Source organism: Mastigoproctus giganteus, chromosome 3, assembly GCF_048544385.1.
Source record: "Mastigoproctus giganteus isolate SK-2022 chromosome 3, ASM4854438v1, whole genome shotgun sequence".
In the NCBI taxonomy this organism is placed as follows: domain Eukaryota; kingdom Metazoa; phylum Arthropoda; class Arachnida; order Uropygi; family Thelyphonidae; genus Mastigoproctus; species Mastigoproctus giganteus.
Genome location: NC_143577.1, coordinates 68,094,647 through 68,113,270, shown reverse-complemented (window position 1 = coordinate 68,113,270; position 18,624 = coordinate 68,094,647). Strand labels below are relative to the sequence as shown.

Sequence of the window (18,624 nt, the reverse complement as noted above, 5' to 3'; positions counted from 1 at the left end):
TCATATTGTGACTACCTTCACGAGTTACCATGTATTGCATACCTCAGGTGGTGCCCACTGAGAATAAGTAACAATAGACTTCTCTATTAGTGAAGCATTACTTATTTGAATTAGTGCAATACATGGTAACTCGTTGTGAAGGTAGTCACAATATGAAATACAATCAAATCCAATGCTCTTACACTACTTATGTAGTTTTTCATTGAGTTCACTATGGTGTATTTACACCAATATTTTATAGTGTATTTTAAACTCATAATATATTATGCCTTGAGCATTTATATTTTATTTAAAGAATAAATAAATAAATATATTATCTTTATTGTAAGGTGCAAAAGTACATGCAGGCACCATGACTTTATAAAACCCTTCGCAGCACTAAGCCAGGAGTTAACAAGCAGCAGAGATATAATACAGGATACATACAATAGTTTTAATGAAATTAAATTAAAGAAAAATTATATATAAATAACATAAAGCAGATTATATTAACTTAAAAAATAATAAAATAAATTAAAATAACACAGGATAGTTTTCTTGAGTTCGGTTTTCCGTGAAATTCTTTCCAAGCCAGAGCGATCTCACATCAGTTGATGATTGTAGAATACACTTGCAGATCTAGGATGAAACATCTATACTTTTGCTAACAACATTAGTTTTATCAATTGGTTCATCATGGGTTTCTTTTTGATTCCACATCGGGTTCTTTGTCAGTGCAAAAGTCGAATAGTATTCAGGTACATCACCTTCCTTAAGTGTCATCCCATTGCCCTGATTGGCTGGGGTTATTATTGGGCTGCCACTGTAACTGATATTGTATTATATTTTTTTGATGTCTTCTGTAATAGTTTTAGAAAATTGTTTGATTTGATTCTTTACTCTTCTCTCTCTCTACGTACACGTACCATTATAAAGAGATAATTTCAGGTGTTTCTTATATGGTTTTCTATCAGCAATTATAGATGTTAACATAATTCACCTTGACTGAATAATTTGAAAACCAAGACCTGATCATACAAAGTAAAAAGCAAAAAAAAAAAAGAGTATTGAAAGGGTAACCTCACCTTTCAGTTGTTTGTTATTAGCATTAGTAGAGGCATATGATGCAAGAAAGCAAACTTATACAGCATCAGCCAAAAAAAAAAAAAAAAAAACCTTCCCATTTCACCTATCCATTTGTTCCAAATGTTTGTCTAGTTCTGCCTTGAATTTATTTAAGCTATCAACTTTCATAACAACAGATGGAAGTTTGTTCCAGCAATCAACTACCCACTGGCTAAAGGCAAATTTCTGCACATCTATTCGACAACTGTTTTTCCTCAATTTCAGTTTATGCCCCCCTCAGGTTTGTAATCTTAGCAAGACTAAGAATCTCGTCATGATACACATGTGAGTTTGTGCTTCTGCTTGACTTGCAACTTGTAAATCTCTTTTAAATTTTGCAGTCTAGAATTATTTTCACTGTGTGCCCTATGCAGTCTAGCTATAAAATCCAAAACAAAAAAAAAGTATTCCAAATGTTGATATTCAAAAATTATTTATTTTTGGATTTGCATGAGCTAATATATAAAACTCCATGTTAAAATACATTTTAAATATTAATTATTTATTTGATTTTAGTTTTTGGTATTTCTCGACACTTTCAAAATCCTGGTTTTTGGGAGTACATCTCACAATACTAAAAACTTTCTTTCCTCTTACTTCTAACACTTTTGTCACTACGTACAGCACATTCGATCTGTCTTCTTGCATCTGAAGTTGGGCATTTTTCAAGAAAGAATGTCCTTATTTTCGATATCTGCTACTAGTCTAACAAGCAACTTCTTTCCAAACTGCTTTTTAAGATCCATCTGGTGATTGTGGCAACTGAAGTTTAACATTGACAAATGCAAAGTACTGCATATGGGTAGAAATAATCCCAGAGAAACGTACCAACTGTGTGATATTACACTTATGGTGGTAGAAAATGAAAAAGATCTGGGAGTAATTGTGCAATCAGATATGAAGTTTTCTGAGCAATATAGACAGGCTGCCAGAACATGTAATGAGGTATTGTCAATGATATACTGCAATTTTGCTTGTAGGGAAAAGGAGATGATTATCCCTTTGTATAAGACAATGGTCAGGCCATGCCTTGAGTACTGCATACAGGTCTGGAGGCCTCATTTTAAGAAGGATGTAGAGTTGCTTGAGCATGTACAGAGAAGAGCAACCAAATTGGTGATGGGAACGAAAGGGTCCTCTTACCAAGAAAGGCTTAAGTTGTGCAAATTGCAGCGGCTGGAAACTAGGCACCCGTGATGCGATCTGATTGAGGTGTATAAGGTCTTGAACGGGTCGAGCACGCTGAATTCTGATGGGATTCTTCCACTTGCTCAAATTATGAACCTGGACGGCATAAATTTAGATTGAGTAAAGACAGTTGTAGAATAGATGTGCAGAAATTTTCCTTTATCCAGCGGGTGGTTAATTGCTGGAGCAGACTTCCATCTGTCATTGTGTAAGTTGATAGCTTAAATTAATTCAAGGCGGAACTGGACAAATATTTAGAGTGTTTTTTTTGACTGATGGTTACATAAACCCATATGCTTGCTTTCCTACATCACATGCCTCTATTACTACTACTACTACTACTACTACTGCTAGGACCAATATAAGTCTAACTCTTTGAATAAGCAGTCAGATCAGACATCTGTGTCTAAACCTAAGTAGTGCAGAACATAATAGAATCGAATTGCCAAGGTTTAAGCTGCAATACTGATGAACTAGCAGACCTAGTTGATCCTCTTAGGAGACACCGTGGTGTCTCCTAAGGTAATAACAATAAATTCCGTTTATTAGCTCTGATAATTGCAACTTGCTCTGGGACAACTAACGAAACATTTATAAGGGTTTACTTTATATTTGAACAAACATTTCGAATAAAGTAAAACTCATAGAAAAACAAATAAATTAATGACACATGAAATAGCAAATACATAATATTGCAGATGTTAACATTGCTGATGCAATCAATGTAATTCCTGAGCATATAAAACTGGATTATAGTATGTGGAGCTAATTGCTATTAAGTCTGATATCAGAGACATTGTGTCACACAGATATAAGCAGTGCATAATTGGAATTTGGGGAGTACAATGTGTACAGGAAGGATAGACAGGACAGGAAGGGAGGACGGGTTGTGCTGTTATTTAAGAAACACACAAAATCTAAGGAACTGCATCCAATTGATGTTGGTCGGCAAGCAGTGTCGAGTCTGTTTGGTGTGAAATAAGCACTGGGAAAGGAAAAATCAGAGTAGCTGTGTGTTATAGGCCTAATGAGTCTGATGAGTATAATGAGCAATTGTGCAGAGAAATAGTGGGCCAGTAAATCAGAATGTCTTATAATGGGTGATTGTAACTTTCCAGATATTGACTGGAACTTGTGGTTGGTCACTTGCACACTAGCAAGACTTTTGTGGATTTATTGGATGACTGTTTTCTACAGAAACATGTTCGAGAGGCAACCAGAGGGAGTAATACTCTTGATCCGATTATCAGCAGTGATTATTTGTGCATTAAGAATTTGCAGATAAAAGAACCACTGGGTGACAGTGATCACAATGTACTGATGTTGGAATTACTTAAAGATGTAACTACCATCAAGGCTAAAGGGAAAGGCTTTTGCTTTTGTAAAGATAACTACAGAGGTTTCAGACAGTTTTTAAATTCTTACAGTGGGATCAACTGATGATGTTACCAATGTTGAATTCTAAATGGGAAACCTTCAGGGACTTAATTTTGGAGGCTACTAGGCTTTTCATTCCAACTAAGAAATACTGTTCAAGGTTTAGGTCTAAATGGATGTCAGATGAATTAATGAGGCTCGGGTCATAGAAGAAAAATGTATGGGATGCATATAAATTATCAGGTGACACAGAAGCCTATGGCAAGTATAAACTAGTCTGTATTCAAGTCACAAAGGAGGTTAAGCAGGCAAAGGTAGATTATGAGAAATCTTTGCCAAAGGATGCAAAGAAAAACAGCAAAGAGTTCTTTGCTTATGTAAACTCTAGAAGAAAAGGGATGAATTAAATTGGACCACTTAACATACATGGGTTGACTATTGATGAATGAGTATTTTGCATCTACATTCACACATGAGGAGTTATTCAATGAGGGGAGTGCCAGAAGTTTATCAAATGCTAACAGGCAGCTAAGTGATTTTGTAATCATCATCATCATCAGCCATTTTCAATCCACTGTAGGATGAAGGCCTCTCCAGCAACTTTCCAGTTCCTTCTGTTTTTAGCACTGGCCATCCATTTACTACCCACAAACTCATGAATTTCATATATCCATCCCCGCCTTTGTCTTCCAGGTTTTCTTCTAGCTCCTCTTGGGTACCATTCTGTTATTTTCTTAGTCCATCTGTTATCATGTCTCCGAGTTGTGTGTCCTGCCCAAGACCATTTTAGTTCTTTAGTTTTGATAAGAATGTTCTTTACTTGAGTTTGCTGCCTAATCCATGTGTTTCTCTCTTATCTAACAGTCTGATTCCCAATATGATTCGTTCCATTCTTCGCTGTGTAGTTCTCAGCTTCTCTTCCTTTCTTTTGGTGAGTGCCCAAGTTTCACTTCCATAAGTCATGGTGGGGAGTATACATTGGTTCATTATTTTACATTTCAGACAAACTGGGATATTGCTCTTCAGTATTGTTTTTCTTTTGCTTGAAATTTCCTCATATACAGCCAGTTCCTAAAAATGATGACAATACTCCCATCCAATTTTCACCCCATTGCACTTATTTCTGCCCGTTCTAGAGTAATGGAGAAATCTATTTTAGATTTTGTAATAACTGAGAGCAAAGCGGAGGAGAAATTGTTGAAGTTTAACATAAGGAAGGCAGGCACCTGGGGTGAACGGGATCTATCCAGTTATATTAAAGGAAGCAGCAAAGAAAGTAAGCAAACCCTTAGCCATAATTATGAGAGCTTCATTGGACTCGGGGGTGGTCCCCCATGCTTTCTTGCATCATATGCCTCTACTAATGCTAATATCAGACTACCAGATCATTTGTTCATTTCTGTGGCATTCCTTTGGAAGTAGTGATTCCACTGGTTTAGCTTCAGCTCTATTATTGTAGATTTGAATTTGAGATTTTCATAGAGGAATGTACATTGTTGGTTACCCGGAGGAGAGTTTTCACAGAGTGGTTGGTGGTTTGCGAGGCAGTGAGTCTGGCCTGGCAAGGTTTGTCAGCAGAATGCTAGGCTTAGTGCTACCACGTGCGACAAAGTGATTAGGCTTAGAGGTTTGAGGATGAGCATTCCTTTATATTTCAAAACTGTACTTACATTATTTTGCCATCAACTTACATGGATATGAGTCATCAGCGCTACGCATTTCCATATATTTAACTATTACCATCAATCGCATAGTTATGCGAAAACTAAAAAAATCAACACGATGGAACACAGCACATAAAAAACGACAGCCATAATGAACTAGTGCCATCTGGAGACTATATTGGGTGTAGAGCCAACAGAAGCACAGAGTCACTTGCTTTTGCTTGTGGGGTGGGGGGGAGTTGTGATTCTTCCTAAATCCAATATCCCATCCAGACATATTCCCCTCTATATATGCTTTTATAGTTGCCCTGTATATGCTTATATACAGTATAAGCATATATGTTTAAATCAACTGAACTTTATTGTTATTTTTATATAAATATATAATAATAACTTTATTTATCATTAGTTTGCTATACATAGAACGAATAATTTGGCCAGTTCCAGAGGATCCGTTTTGCAGACCCCCTGGAACTGGTATACAGATCCCCAGGAGTCTGCGGACCCCAGTTTGGAAAATGCTGGGTTAGAGGAATTTGCAGCTAATCATTTTGATGAGAAAACAGTCGTTTACAATATTTAATAATTATATGAGCTCAAACCAAATGGATGTACTACACTGACACTCGAACCACTCAACTACTTAACTAGTGCATGGAAATTTGTTCTTACCTTTCAACTAAATTTCAAAAGAAAAACTCATTAAAAGGAAAATATTTTCCAATATTAATGTTATGAAAGAAATATGAAGGATATTTAAAAAGAAGAGTACCTTTGAAAGTGATAAAGTTCATTGATTTATAAAAGTAAAGGAATGCTTTTTTTATATAAAATCAGTCATTACTTTATGGTTTACTTCAGTTTTACTTCACTCTTTTAAGAGAATTGATATTTGATGTCATAAGTATAAAGAAATACTTGCTGATTTCATTTTATTTCATTCTATAGGATATGGTTTTTAGTGTTTTCTGTGGCTATAGCTCTTAACTGCACAGTGACAGTGTATTTTGCATGTGCCTGTATATGGAAAGAAGGTTGGCAATATACATATATCGTGGGTCTCCTAGAAGCACTCCTGTTTTGTGGTCTTGGTTGGGTTCTCACTGGAAGTACAGTAAGTGAAATTAATTTTGCTTGAAGTATTTTAGATAGAATATACTTTTATGTACTTCAATTTTTTTTTATTTTATTAATGATATATCTAATATCCAAAAATAGAATGCATGTAATATTGTAAAGTAATAATTAATTTGCAACTGTTTTTTTTTTTTTTTGTTAATTGTATTGCAAATACTATATTATTTTGTAGCTAGTGTTTGATATAATGTTGTGATGTAGAATGCAACAGTATCAGGAGGGCTACACTTTAGTCTTTACACATGACACTAATACTGTTACTTCAGAAGTCCTAACAACTTTACAGAAACCAACTGTGCCACTGGTATAAAATGTAAAATAGTAGCATTCCCATAAAGTGCTCAGTTCAGTTTTATTCACTGCATGATTTAAATTCTGATAAGAAGATCCCAAAACACATGTGCTCAGCTAAATCACTTTATTAAGTAATTCAATAACAAGCAAAACAAGTATGTCACAAATGAACTTCATGCACGCAGCAATCATTTTAACAAACTTGGCTCCAAAATTCATAAACATGTTGGTTGACTCCACAGAACTGAATATTCTGTTCAGTTGGTAAAAAAAAAAAAAAAAAAAAAGTTAAAATGCAGCCATTATCAACCCATTTCAGGATGAAAGCCTCCTCAACAATTCAGGCTGAGGGAAATGGACCATAATCTGCCACGCTGGTCCAGTGCGGGTTGGAAGATCGACCATATTTAGCAGTCAGGGACTTGAACCCCAGTCTACCCAAAGAGTGTGTGCTACTGCACTCCTGATCACTCAGCTACGGAGGCTGGTAATCATTACCAACTACATTGATCTCTTGAAATGCTTTATTGATGCACTGGAGTTCCACCTCTGAAGTATTATACCAGGTTAATTTTCATATATTATTTCAAAAGTAGAAGTCAAATGCATGAGATAGAGCTCAACATAACAGTCAAAAATAATGAATTTAATAGCAGATAGAGACCCTCAGATGGTACTTATAGCTCCACTTTCAATAGACAATTGTTTGTTCAGGTTTTAATTCTAGGTATGAAGAAACACTTGTCATGATGAACCGAAGACGACAAATGAAGAGCAAGAAAAACACTGACAGGGAGAAAATTGAGTATACTGAGTTATGCAAAGCCATTAGAAAGAGACTCAGAGAGGACATAAGAAGATTTAACACAAGAAAAGTAGAACAAGCATTAAGGGAAAACAAAGGATTTAAATCAGCAGCCATGAGCAGTAATACAGAAAGACAAATTATGCTGAAACTGAAGAATAGCAATGGTGTACTTATAAACAGCAGAGAAGGCATAATTCAAATAGCAGAACACTACTATAGAGAATTATACAAGGAGCGAGGGAATGATGACAGCAGTGGGGAAGATGGATTGCAAAGTAGCAACGCATACAACATACCCGATATTCTTCCTGATGAGGTAGAACATGCATTGAAGAAAATGAAGAATCAGAAAGCCCCGGGGGAAAATGAAGTTACTGTAGAGTTGTTAAAATTGGGAGGAAGAGACATTACACAAAAACTGGCAAGGCTCTTTACAAAGTGCATTAGAAAAGGTGTAACGCCTAAGCAGTGGAATAATGCAGTCATAGTTTTGCTGCATAAGAAAGCAGATAAATCAGAAATTGGAAATTATAGACCAATTAGCTTGTTATCCCACATCTACAAGTTGTTCACAAGGGTCATTACTAATAGATTAGAAAGAATACTTGATGAGAATCAACCGAAAGAGCAAGCTCGCTTTAGGACAGGATTCTCAACTATGGATCACCTTCACGTAATATCACAGCTAATGGAGAAAGCAAATGAATATAAAACACCATTATGCCTGGCATTTGTGGATTATGAAAAGGCATTTGACTCCATACAGCATAAGGCAATGTTTCGGGCACTGGAAAGACAAGGCATAGATACTCCATATATTATGATTTTGAAGAAAATATATGAGAGTGCTACCTCCTTTATTAGACTAGACAAAGACAGTAGGAAATTTAAAATCGAGAAAGGAGTTCGACAAGGAGACACAATATCTCCGAAGCTGTTTACTGCTGCCCTTGAGGAAGCTTTCAGAAGATTAGACTGGTCGCAGAAAGGAGTCAATGTGAACGGAGAGTACCTAAACCATTTACGATTTGCAGATGACATTGTGGTCATAAGCCATGATCCCAAAGAATTACAGGAAAATCGTAATGAGTTATGCACAGTTAGTAAGGATTTTGGACTAAAGATGAATTTAGAGATAAATTTAAAGATAAATATGGCTAAAACAAAAGTAATGATGAACAAGTATGCCACAGAAAGGGAAATAATGATTGAAGGAGCAGTAATTGAAAAGGTGGAGTCATATACTTATCTGGGACAAGTTATTAGCTGTAATAATGATAAATGGCTGGAAGTGAAGAGAAGAATAAATTTTGGATGGATAGCATTCAGGAAATATAGTCACATACTGAAGAGCAATTTCCCAGTTTGTCTGAAACGCAAAATAATGAACCAATGTTTACTCCCCAGCATGACATGGAAGTGAAACTTGGGCACTCACCAAAAGAATGGAAGAGAAGCTGAGAACTACACAGCGAAGAATGGAACGAATTATATTGGGAATCAGACTGTTAGATAAGAAGAGAAACAAGTGGATTAGGCAGCAAACTCAAGTAAAGGACATTCTTATCAAAACTAAAGAACTAATGGTCTTGGGCAGGACAGATAGCTGGAAGACATGATGACAGATGGACTAAGAAAATAACAAAATGGTACTCAAGAGGAGCTAGAAGAAAACCTGGATGACAACGGTGGAGATGGATAGATGAAATTCATGAGTTTGTGGGTAGTAAATGGATGGCCATTACACAAAACAGAAGGAACTGGAAAGTTGCTGGAGAGGCCTTCATTTTGCAGTGGATTGAAAATGGATGATGATCTGGTAGCAGTTTTCTTGATATTGAAAATATCAAGAAAACTTTATAGTCCTAATCAAACTCCTTGGTTTATTTGAATTTAGATAGCGATTTTGAAAGTTAATACTTTGTGTCCGTAGATCTTACCATTCGTAACTTGATGCCATTGTTATACGATATGGAATACCATAATGTAAATCCCAAACTCCATAGTGTAAGGTTTAGCATAAAACGCAATAGCACTGTATTAGAAATATATTAGTATAGTATTATCAATTAATCAGTGAAATTTATTAATCTTATTAAATTTCATTGTTAATTAAATTATACTTAAATTATACTGACCAAGACTAGAGCGGTAAACCAGCGAGCACAAAGTAGTAGTACTGTGGCTCACGGAAGAACCAAAGAGGGCGATTCTCTCACACATCACAGTCTAAAAAAATGCGTAAAACATGAAATGTTTGCAAACCCATCCAGAACAGGACATGATCTAAACAAGGAGTCTTTGTGTATGCAAGGTGCAGAGACTGAATAAATTATGTGCCAACTCAGCGTTCTGATGGGTGTCTATGAGTGATTGAGGCATAGGGTATATGCCCTCAATGAAAGTAATATCAGAGGCCCATCAAGCTCTCAGCTGCCCAACTCAATGCCAGAGCTCACTTCTCTGCATCAGGCGACACAGCCACATTCTACAAGGCAGAATGCGCTGGTCCCACACATTAGGTAGTTATTGTTGGGGACTCTGTTGTCAGGGAGACGGGGAATATATTATGCAAAAAAGGATAGGCGGAACAGGACCAGGGTATGTCTGCCAGGGGGCAAAAGTTCATGATGTTGTTGGGCAGATATCATCTTTTAAGGGCAGAAAAGGTGATATTGTTGTACACGTTGGAACTAATGACCTTAAGAGTAAGAGACCTGCAGATTTACTTAACAAATACAGGTCAATGCTGAAAACAAGTCACGAGTTAGAGTTAAATTTGAAAGTGTCTGCAATTCTGCCCAGACATGATAGGAGGGAGTATATGATAAGAGCCTGGTCAATCAGTTTGGCCCTGAAGAGACTGTGCAAGGCTCACTTGGTAGAATTTTTTTCAGCGTGGTCTGTACTTGCTAACAGGAGAGACTGCTTCTACAGGGATGGGATACATTTTGCTGGTGTTATCAAGGCAGTGTTAGGTGAGTCGGAAAACTGCTAGCTTGGGGGGGGATTCACAGACTAAAAGATTAACATTAGCCACAGGCAGAGGTGATAGTGATTCTTGCACTGATTCTATCGTAATGAGCAGCAGCCTAGAGAACAAGTTGCTGGGGATTTCATGAGCTGCTGGGAGTCATCATGGAACAAGTATATACATAGGCTGTGTTAGGGTAACTAAGAGTAAGAACAGGTGCATGTATACTTGCATGTACACCAATGCTAGAAATATAGTAAATAAAATTGATGAATTTGATGTGTTGATCAAGGCATCAAAGGCAGATATTGTTGGGATATCAGAGACAGTGTCGCACAGATATAAACAGTGCAGAATTGGAATTTGGGGAGTACAATGTGTACAGAAAGGATAGACAGGGTATGAAGGGAGTAGGGGGTTATGCTGCTAGTTAAGAAACACAAAATGTAAGGAAGTGCATCCAATTGACATGGGTGGACAGTGCAATGTTGAGTCTGTTTGCAGTGACATAAACACTGGGAAAGGGAAAATAAGAGTAGGAGTGTGTTATTAGACCTAATGACTCTGATGAGTACAATGAACAGTTGTACAGAGAAATAGTGGGCCAGTAAATCAGAATGTCTTGTAATGGGGGATTTTAACTTTCCAGATGAACTTGTGGGTGACTGGAACATGTGGGTTGATCACTCACACACTAGCAAGACTTTTGTGGATTTATTGGATGATTGTTTTCTACAGCAACATATTCGGGAGGCAACTAGAGGGAGTAATACTCTTGATCTGATTATCAGTAGTGATTCTTCATACATTAAGAATGTGCAGATAAAGGAACCACTAGGTGGCAGTGATCACAGTGTTCTGGTGTGAGATTTACTCAGAGGTAACTACCATCAAGGGTAAAGGGAAGGGTTTTTGCTTTTGTAAAGGCGACTGCAGTGGTCTGAGACAGTTTTTAAATTCTATGCAATGGGATCAGCTGATAATGTTACCAACAGCAAATTCTAAGTGGGAAGTATTCAAATAATTAATCTCGGAATCTACTAGGCTTTTCATACCAACTAAGAAATATTTTTCAAGGTTTAGGCCTAAATGAATATCATATGAATTAATGAGACATGTGGCAGAGAAGAAAAATGTGTGGGATACATATAAATTAACAGGTTACACAGAAGCTTATGGATATAAGCTGGTCTATAATCAAGTCACAAAGGACGTTAGGCAGGCAAAGGCAGATTAAGAAACACAAAATGTAAGGAAGTGACAGCATGGGTTTGTTAAGGGGGGAAGTCTTGTCTGACCAGTTTGATTGGTTAAGTATATGATATCAAAATTAATTTTGATATCATATACTTCGATTTCAGCAAAGCTTTTGATACTGTTGTATACGGAGGACTGCTATACAAATTGGAGCAGTATGGCATTAAGGGCAAGTTATTGCAATGGATAAAAGGATGGTTGAGTGGAAGACGACATAGAGTGGTAATAAATGGACACTGCTCTACGTGGACTAATGTTATTAGTGGAGCCCTCCCCAGGGTTTGGTGCTGGGCCCGTTGTTGTTTTGTGCATTTAACAACGATATCGATGAAGATATGTCAGGCTTAATGTCTACGTTTGCTGACAATACAAAGGTTGACAGGGTTGTTAATGACACTAAAGACAGTACTGCAGCAGGATCTAGAAAAGTTAGGCAGATGGGCTGAGAAGTGGCAACTGAAGTTTAACATTGACAAATGTAAAGTACTGCATATGGGTAGCAGTAACCCAAGAGAAATGTACCAACTTTGTGGTACTACTCTCAGGGAGGTGGAGAATGAAAAAGACCCGGGGGTAATTGTGCAGTGAGATATGAAGTTCTCTGAGCACTGCAGACAGGCTGCCAGAGCAGATCATGGAGTTTTGTCAATGATATAGGAATTTTGCTAGCAGAGACAAGGAAGTGATTATCACTTTGTATAAGGCAATGGTCAGGCCACACCTAGAGTACTGCATACAGGTCTGGAGGCTCATTTTAGGACGGATGTAGAGTTGCTAGAACGAGTACAGAGAAGTGCAACAAGATTGGTGAGAAGAACAAAAGGTTGCCCTTATGAAGAAAGGCTTAAGTTCTGCAAGTTGCAGCACCTGGTGACCAGGCACATGCAAGGTGATCTGATTGAGGTGTACACTGGTGTTCAAAGAAATCGCATCACCCCTTAAAATTGTAATTGTCGTCCAATTAACGTAAGTATATGGCAATATTTCTTACAGATGGCATCAGATAAGATTGACATGCATAGATAATGATGTAATGTTGGATCAGCTGTTACTTTCAGCTATATAAGCATTGTATATTTATCAATGATATTGATGAAGGTATATCAGGCTTAGTGTCGAAGTTTGCAGATGATACAAAGGTTGGCAGGGCTGTTAATGACAGTAATGGCAGAGTGCCACTACAACAGGATCTAGAAAATTTGGGCAGATGGGCTAAGAAGTGGCAACTGAAGTTTAACCTTGACAAATGCAAAGTACTGCATATGGGTAGAAGTAACCCCAGAGAAAAGTACCAACTGTGTGGTACTACACTTAAGGCGGTAGAAATGAAAAAGACCTGGGAGCAATTGTGCAGTCAGATATGAAGTTTTCTGAGCAATGCAGACAGGCTGCCAGGGCAGGTCATGGGGTTTTGTCAATGATATATAGGAATTTTGCTAGCAGGGAAAAGGAGGTGATTGTCCCTGTATATAAGGCAATGATGAGGCCACGCGTACAGGTCTAGAGGCCTCATTTTAGGAAGGATGTAGATTTGCTTGAGTGTGTACAGAGAAGGGCAACAAGATTGGTGAGGGGGAATGATGGGATCCTCTTACCAAGAGAGGCTTAAGTTCTGCAAATTGCAGTGGCTGGAGACTAGGCACCTGCGCGGTGATCTGATTGAGGTGTATAAGGCCTTGAATGGGCTGAGCACACTGAATTCTGATGGGATCCTTCCCCTTGTTCAGATTACGAACCTTAGGGGGCATAAATTCAAAGTAAGAAAAGACAGATGTAGAATAGATATGCGGAAATTTGCATTTAGCCTACGGGTGGTTAATTGCTAGAACAAACTTCCATCTATCGTTGTGGAAGTTGATAGGTTAAATAAATTTAAGGAGGAACTGGACAGGCATTTGGAAGGAATGGTGTGTGTTTTTTTTTTTTTTTTTGGCTGATGCTGCTTTCTTGCATCACATACCACCACTATGTTTGAAAATATTTGCCCACAGAAATTTGTCAAACAAAAAACTGAGAGAAGTCCAAACACAAATATTTTCAAATTTATGTACGTGTCCGGTAAGCTATCCCATGCATCCAACACAATTTGATCTTGCTTTTCCAACTCATCTATCACGTCCATTTGTGTAGAATTACAAAGGCAGCCTTTTTCCTCTCCAAATCCTCAATTTCAATTTTAAGGCATTGTAGTCTTGCACTCCACATTATTATTTATTATTATTATCAGCCACATAGTGCAAGGAAACCTGAGGCTTATGCTGCACCAGCCAAAAAAAAAAATTTCCAAGTTACCCTGAGAGAGAGAGAGAGAGAGAGAGAGAGAGAGAGAGAGAGGGGAATCACCATGAAAGAGAAGAATGATGATATCCAGCTCAGGACCTTGGGTGTGCCAAGCCCATACTCACCAGATGTAGGACCCTGGGGTTAATTGTCCTTGATTTTTAAGTCCTCTAACTCTATTTCGAATTGTGCTACATGTGGGCTAAAAGTTAGAGCCGCAGGTTGCCAACCCCTGCTATAGACATAGTTTAAGATAAAAGATAAAGTCCATCTTATATGTGAGATGGTTTATGCCACTCAAGTGTTTACCCATGCATTTATTTGGCTCATAAGTGCTGCTCACAAGTATACTCGGGGTAACAATGCTGTTGCTTGGTGCCATTCCTGATCGTACTCATTTTGACAGTACTACATTTTTTTGACTAAGGTAGATATAATAATAATAATACCGGCAGTAAGTTCTGGGCAAAACTTGTACCTTTCCAAGGGGGAAGAATTGCCCTCTGAAAAACATGCCTTGTTAAAAGCATTTCCTTGCACTTTTGCTTAAAATTCATGAACAAATTGTGGGTGGAGATTGCATTTCAGTATAGTAATAGATTATGTAGAGGCATTAGAATCTGTTTTATATATGCTTCTGGTAATAGTGAAGCATTTCAGACATTTAGTGAAGAGGCAGGAATAAATTTGGTTAGCTCATCAAAAGAGGTTTGGAACATTTTAAATAGACTATCAAATTGCATCACACAAAATAAATTAGAATTCTGCATGAAGTTATATAGCCTAAGTTTCTGATGCACCAACAAATCTAACTACAGCATGAAGTTGCATTTTTTTTTTTTTTTTTTTTTTTTCCCCATATAAAATACTATTCTTTTGTATGTATTTCAAATCTTTCCTATCTTCTTGGCTATCTCTAATTAAAAAAAAATTATTATTACTTTTTAAATGAAATCACTAAAGTTTTTTTAACTGAAATGTCTGACATACAGTTGCTGTTATGGAGGGGAATTAAAAACTCAACATTTAAAGGGTTAAAGAAGAAGAAAAATTTTTTACATTCTTTAGATTTGGTCCACATGGAATGTCATTAGTAAAATTATTAGTTTTAATATATAAAGAAGTCATTAAGTAACTTATATTAGGTTATAACAAGAGTAACAGATACATGAGTACGTTATATGATTTAAATGGTAGTACTACATTTACATCTTACTAAATAAAATAAAAGAATGGTGTATTTTCACTGAAGTTATATAGTGAATTTACATCTTACTTACGTCAAAACTTTTTACTAATAATTATGTGCAGCAAAATATATTTTAACCGTATCCTTTTCTTAACTGCTATCCTGGGGTTACTTCATTTTAGGAATGTTCTCTTAATACTACTTAAAAATAATTAATTTATGCTGTTGACATCTCACTTTAGTTTTAAATGTTTTCCTTTATAGTAAACAAATCAAATTGTATATATATTATTATTTTTATTACAGTTGCTGTATGCCACTTATAATCTTACTATGAATGAAGCATTTAATTATCGACGATATGGATATTTGAAGGATACTCAGGGAAAGTATAGAAATCCTTTCAGCCGTGGTATAGTAGAAAATTTGAAAGAGTTTTTTCACTGCACTCGTATTTGGGATATCAGTGATGTTGAGCCTCAAGAACAGGTAGTGTGATGACTCAGGCAATATAGTATATGTGTCAGACTCTGCCCTTTAGATACTGCACTGTTCTTAAGGCAGTTATATGTTAATTACGGGTAGTACTAGATACTTGAGGCACGCTCAAGTTTCTCTTTTTTATAAAAATTGTTCACTTTTTCATACTGGTGGAACATGTTTAAGTGCAGAACAGCACTTTGTTGTAAAAGTATTGAGTATATTTAACTTTGAGAGTTATATGTTTGTTAGTAGTACAAGCTTTTTCATATAGTTTGCCAATTATATTAATACCAAAGTTGCAAAGTGAGCAGTTATTATATTTTTATTTATTGGTTTCGAAATTTAAACATAGCTGGAAAAAAAAACAGTAAGTTACTAAATTATTTCTTTTTCCTTTACCAATTTCTTGTCTAATGTAGGTTTGTTCTGTAGGAATGGAGTATGGTGTGCATTAACATACTTTTTTTTGCACCCATCATATTTATATATATATATTTTTTTTTTTTTTTTTTAATCTTATCATACACAAACTGTTAATTCCAGAGAACTAAATATGAAGGGTAACATATCCAAAAAGAGAAAACAGGTATATTAGCCTTTAGCAGCTAATCTTTGCATTACAAAAAGCTGAAGTAATTAGTTTAAAATTGTCAGAGTAGACATCCATGACAAACGTAAAGACTAACTTTGAAGCTATTAGCTTAATGCATTGGCATTCCAATATTGCAAAAAAAGGATTCATAGTAACATTATTATTTCACAGAGTTTTAGATTAATAAAAATAGGTAATAATAGCAATAGTATAATAGAATCACTAAAAGAATTAAAAGCCAAACTAATTAGGAATGAATTCCCAGAAAAGTTCATAGATAAATATCTTAACAGGGCTATAAATATAGCAATTAATAAATGGCACGAAAATATTAACCCAAAATTAGTTATAGCTGAATTACATAATTAAAATATAATTAAATCTCACTAAGGTTATTCTGAGTACTTGTACATATGTATATATTAGGCACTTCCCTTGGTGCATTTTACATATAGCTTACACTGTAGAAAGGTTGTACCTATATTTGTTCTAGGGGCAGTAATTAATTTTTTGATAATTTTTTGAAAAAAATTTTGATATATTTAGCATTATTTACTCATCAGGGTACCAGCTCATTTCTTTTTAAAGTGAATTAAAATATATCAGTCATTGTTTACTGTAATAGATACAGTTCTTCATTCTACATCTTTTATATACTTTTACTGATCTGATATTTTCTGCTAGTATTTTGCCATCATTTTCTTTTGATACAAATTCCAGCATTTTTCTATCATTGTTTAATTATATATTCTAATTGTTTAATTGTTTAATTATTTATTCAAGTTGGTATTAAAGTAACCATTAATAAGAGGGCACTGCTATCTTTCTTGGCCTTATCCTACAGTATTTTCTTATATTTACAAAATTTCTAATACTTATTTAGATTTTCAACTTTTAATTTCTAATCTACTACTGCATTATTCTAACATCTCACAAGTTCAATTAATAATTTCATTTGCATTATTTATTTTTCCAAAAATTCAGTTAAATATTTAATTGTTCACATAGTAACCAAACGTCAGAGGGCACTGTTGTCTTTCTTCAGCATATATAAAGGCAGAAACTAGATATATTAGTCTGTTAGCTTTGTAGTCTACTACAAAAAGGTATAGTTCAATTTCTATTTATTTAATTTCTTGTTCTTACAGAAAACTAGTTTTTATTAACTAATTGTACTGCTATTTAAGTAGATGAGGATTCATTCTTATAATTTCCCATGGAGCTTCTATATTTTTATCTTATCCATATATTTTCAAATATATCAGGTATTTTCTATTGTACTTGATTGTATATCTTATTCAAAAGACTTCCAATATATCAGATAATTTCTAATCATTATTGGATTTATATTACATCAAATATCACTACATACTATAATACCAGGATCCTTACTAAAAGGTCAGGCAGTTACGCTCCTGGCAAATCCCAAGTATCTATATAAAATACTGTTTCTATGCTTTTTCTTTTTGCTTGCTAACTCTAATTTTTTAGAGTTAGCAATCTATTAGAGCAATTCGAGGGAGATTAAGTCTATTACTATCCTTAACCCTCTTCATATTCGCCTTAATTTTTAGGCATAAGCCTTCCTTTTCATTACATAAATAAATAGTTGGTACTCATATATATTACTCATTTTTCACTTCCATTATTATTAATTTACACTGCTATCTGTGGTGCTAGTGGTTATTCTGCTAATTTTCTGCTAAATTTAAGGTATATTAAAGTAATTAAGCCAATTTGATTTTATAATTACAGTAAATTCTCAGTATATTTGAACATAGAAAAACTGGCAAACAGAAACAGATAGCTTCTGCTAATTATTGATGGGATATATTGAGTGGAGCTAGCCCTTGTTAACGTTCCAACCAATGTAACCATATATCTATAATTAGCTATATTATCTTACTTTTACTATTTCATGTCATTTTATTATTTTATTTTATTTTATTATATGTGTTTATTTATAGGGTACAACAAAAAAGTCCAACTTGGGCTTTTTTCTTGTTTATTTATAGGGTACAACAAAAAAGTCCAACTTGGGTTATTTAAATTTGGCACTTTTAGCTAATGATTATAGTTTTCACCCCTAATACTTTTGTCCAATTTATCTAGTTGGTATTATAATTAGCTAAAATATTGTTATATTACATCTGATATCTGTGGGGCTAGTGATTATTCTGCTAATTTTGACAGATGTAAATTTGATGGTATTAATCTGTTCTGCAACTCTTTCGCTTTCTTTTTCTATTTCTTATATTCTTTTACATAACTTCATAT

General features: G+C 35.3%; 1 protein-coding gene across 1 annotated transcript in view; it reads left to right on the top strand.

The window, feature by feature from the left end:
- Patsas (palmitoyltransferase Patsas) overlaps nt 1-15,770 on the top strand; it is a 207,714-nt gene extending 191,944 nt beyond the window's left edge. The window contains exons 8-9 of the mRNA XM_090370000.1: nt 6,282-6,447; nt 15,579-15,770. Coding sequence (XP_090226126.1) covers nt 6,282-6,447; nt 15,579-15,770 — 358 coding nt within the window. The remainder of the gene's footprint in view (nt 1-6,281; nt 6,448-15,578) is intronic.
- Nucleotides 15,771-18,624: the final 2,854 nt, after the last annotated feature.